Genomic DNA, 2,500 nt, shown 5'->3' with positions numbered 1-2,500 from the left:
ACATGGTATGATTTATCGACTTATTGTGTGACTTGAGCGCACTTTGTATGCTGTGGCATCCTCTATATACTGTCATTGTTTGGAGCTGATTTGTATATCATTTCTCCTTCCCTCCTAGAAACCACACACACCTTCCTATCACACAACTTCCTATTACACACACATGCTTGTACACACACACACACACATCCATACAGTCCTATTCATAACCTCACTGGAAACCCCAATAAATTGCTTGTGAATCCTGACTGGACAAGTGTGTTCTCACCGACACCCCCATTGGTCTCAAGCCAGCCACCCTGAACTCCTCCAAAACTCCTTTTCAAGCACAGTTTACACACACACACACACACGTTAGATACAGGGAATGCAGCATCACACACACGTTAGATACAGGGAACGAAGCATGACACGCTAAAGCTGATTTCATCTCAGCAATGTGTTTTTCAAATTTACCAGGGCAATCCCTGACAATACTGCTTGATTGTTTTTAGAGCCTGCTCAGGGCTATCTCTCTGCGTGACTGATTCTAAATAGCCTTTCATGCATGACTCATGACAGTGGTTGGAGCGGAGCATAGAGGTAACTGATTCTAGAGTTAAAATGAAATAACTCACATAGTCATCCGTGGCGTCTTTCACAGCGGTGATGACCAGCACCATCACCAAAGGCACTATAGTGGTGAACCAGGACAAGGAGGAGATCTCGGGGATTAACTGAGGAAACACAAGACGGCATTAGTACTGAAGTACACACTTCTCCACTTGTCCTTAACCTTAACTGTTGCATTAGTACTGTGAGTATTGTCATTAGTACTGTGAGTATTGTCATTAGTACTAAAGTAGACTCTCTTCCTTCGCCTCGGGTCATTAATCAGGTCCATGCGGTGCTGGATGTCCACACTGCTGGATGCTAGACACTCTTTAGAGTAGAGTGTCTTCCTAAAAACATGAGTATCTGTGGCCATGTAGGAAGCTGTGACTGTGAGTATCTGTGGCCATGTGGGAAGCTGTGACTGTGAGTATCTGTGCCCATGCAGGAAGCTGTGCCTGTATCTGTGCCCATGTAGGAAGCTGTGCCTGTGGGTATCTGTGGCCATGCAGGAAGCTGTGCCTGTGAGTATCTGTGGCCATGTGGGAAGCTGTGCCTGTGAGTATCTGTGCCCATGTAGGAAGCTGTGCCTGTATCTGTGGCCATGTAGGAAGCTGTGCCTGTATCTGTGGCCATGTGGGAAGCTGTGCCTGTGAGTATCTGTGCCCATGTAGGAAGCTGTGCCTGTGAGTATCTGTGGCCATGTAGGAAGCTGTGCCTGTGGGTATCTGTGGCCATGTAGGAAGCTGTGCCTGTGGGTATCTGTGCCTGTGAGTATCTGTGCCTGTGAGTATCTGTGGTCATGTAGGAAGCTGTGCCTGTGGGTATCTGTGCCTCATGTAGGAAGCTGTGCCTGTGAGTATCTGTGGCCATGCAGGAAGCTGTGCCTGTATCTGTGGCCATGCAGGAAGCTGTGCCTGTATCTGTGGCCATGCAGGAAGCTGTGCCTGTATCTGTGGCCATGCAGGAAGCTGTGCCTGTATCTGTGGCCATGTGGGAAGCTGTGCCTGTGAGTATCTGTGGCCTGCAGGAAGCTGTGCCTGTGAGTATCTGTGGCCATGTAGGAAGCTGTGCCTGTGGGTCGTCACCTGTAGGATCAGCAGCACCAGGAAGTAGGCGTTGGCCACGCGCTGAAACTGCTCAAACAGATTGACGGGCAGGAAGGTCAAGATGCTGTACTTTGAGGTTTTGATCCGGTTGTCCTGTGAAGACGAGGCAATAAAGAAACGCTGACTTCAAACCCACAAATGCCCTACACTTTTCCACAGAGGGGGTTTGTGAGGTCAATCACAGGAGACAGATCAGACACATTACAACTCCTTGTGAGGTCAATCAGCGGACACCTGTTCCTGCCTGTGTAAAGGGCAGATGAACAGAACCAGAAAAGGAAGCTCTACTCTACATGGAGGCTGTAGTGTACTCACTGCGTAGGAGAACTTGTCGTTGTAAACTCTACTCTACATGGAGGCTGTAGTGTACTCACTGCGTAGGAGAACTTGTCATTGTAAAGTCGGTCATTGGCTCGGACATGGCGCTCTTCCTCGGCACAGCCTGCAGTAGAGACGGGAGAACTGTCTAATGCTGCCAACAATATTCAACACGAAATACGACTAAATGTACTCAACATTAAATATGGCCAGATACTGAACATCAAATACTGGCAAATATACTGGACATCAAATACTGACACATTTACATTTTCATATGTTCTAAAGATCTATTCAGAGTTCAAAGTTCTATTAGATTACTCTAATTGTCTAATTGTAAAAGTCCAGTTCACACCTACCAAACTATTCAGAACACATGTAAAGGCACTACAAGTCATAGTAGTATAGTACAACAGTACATTCATGGAAAACTCATCATCAGCAAAGACAATTCCCAGTTGTTTTAGTGAAGGTGTGGTTTG

At 46.9% G+C, this 2,500-nt stretch overlaps 1 protein-coding gene across 1 annotated transcript in view; it reads right to left on the bottom strand.

The window, feature by feature from the left end:
* atp8b4 (ATPase phospholipid transporting 8B4) overlaps positions 1 to 2,500 on the bottom strand; it is a 37,941-nt gene that overhangs the window by 26,524 nt on the left and 8,917 nt on the right. Inside the window, exons 4-6 of the mRNA XM_031562302.2 lie at positions 2,075 to 2,142; positions 1,680 to 1,793; positions 618 to 716 (exon numbers count right to left, since the gene is read on the bottom strand). Coding sequence (XP_031418162.1) covers positions 618 to 716; positions 1,680 to 1,793; positions 2,075 to 2,142 — 281 coding nt within the window. The remainder of the gene's footprint in view (positions 1 to 617; positions 717 to 1,679; positions 1,794 to 2,074; positions 2,143 to 2,500) is intronic.

This window comes from Clupea harengus, chromosome 3, assembly GCF_900700415.2.
Source record: "Clupea harengus chromosome 3, Ch_v2.0.2, whole genome shotgun sequence".
Taxonomy (NCBI): domain Eukaryota; kingdom Metazoa; phylum Chordata; class Actinopteri; order Clupeiformes; family Clupeidae; genus Clupea; species Clupea harengus.
The sequence above is the reverse complement of the archived record's forward strand: the minus strand, read 5'-3'. Positions and strand labels throughout refer to the sequence as shown.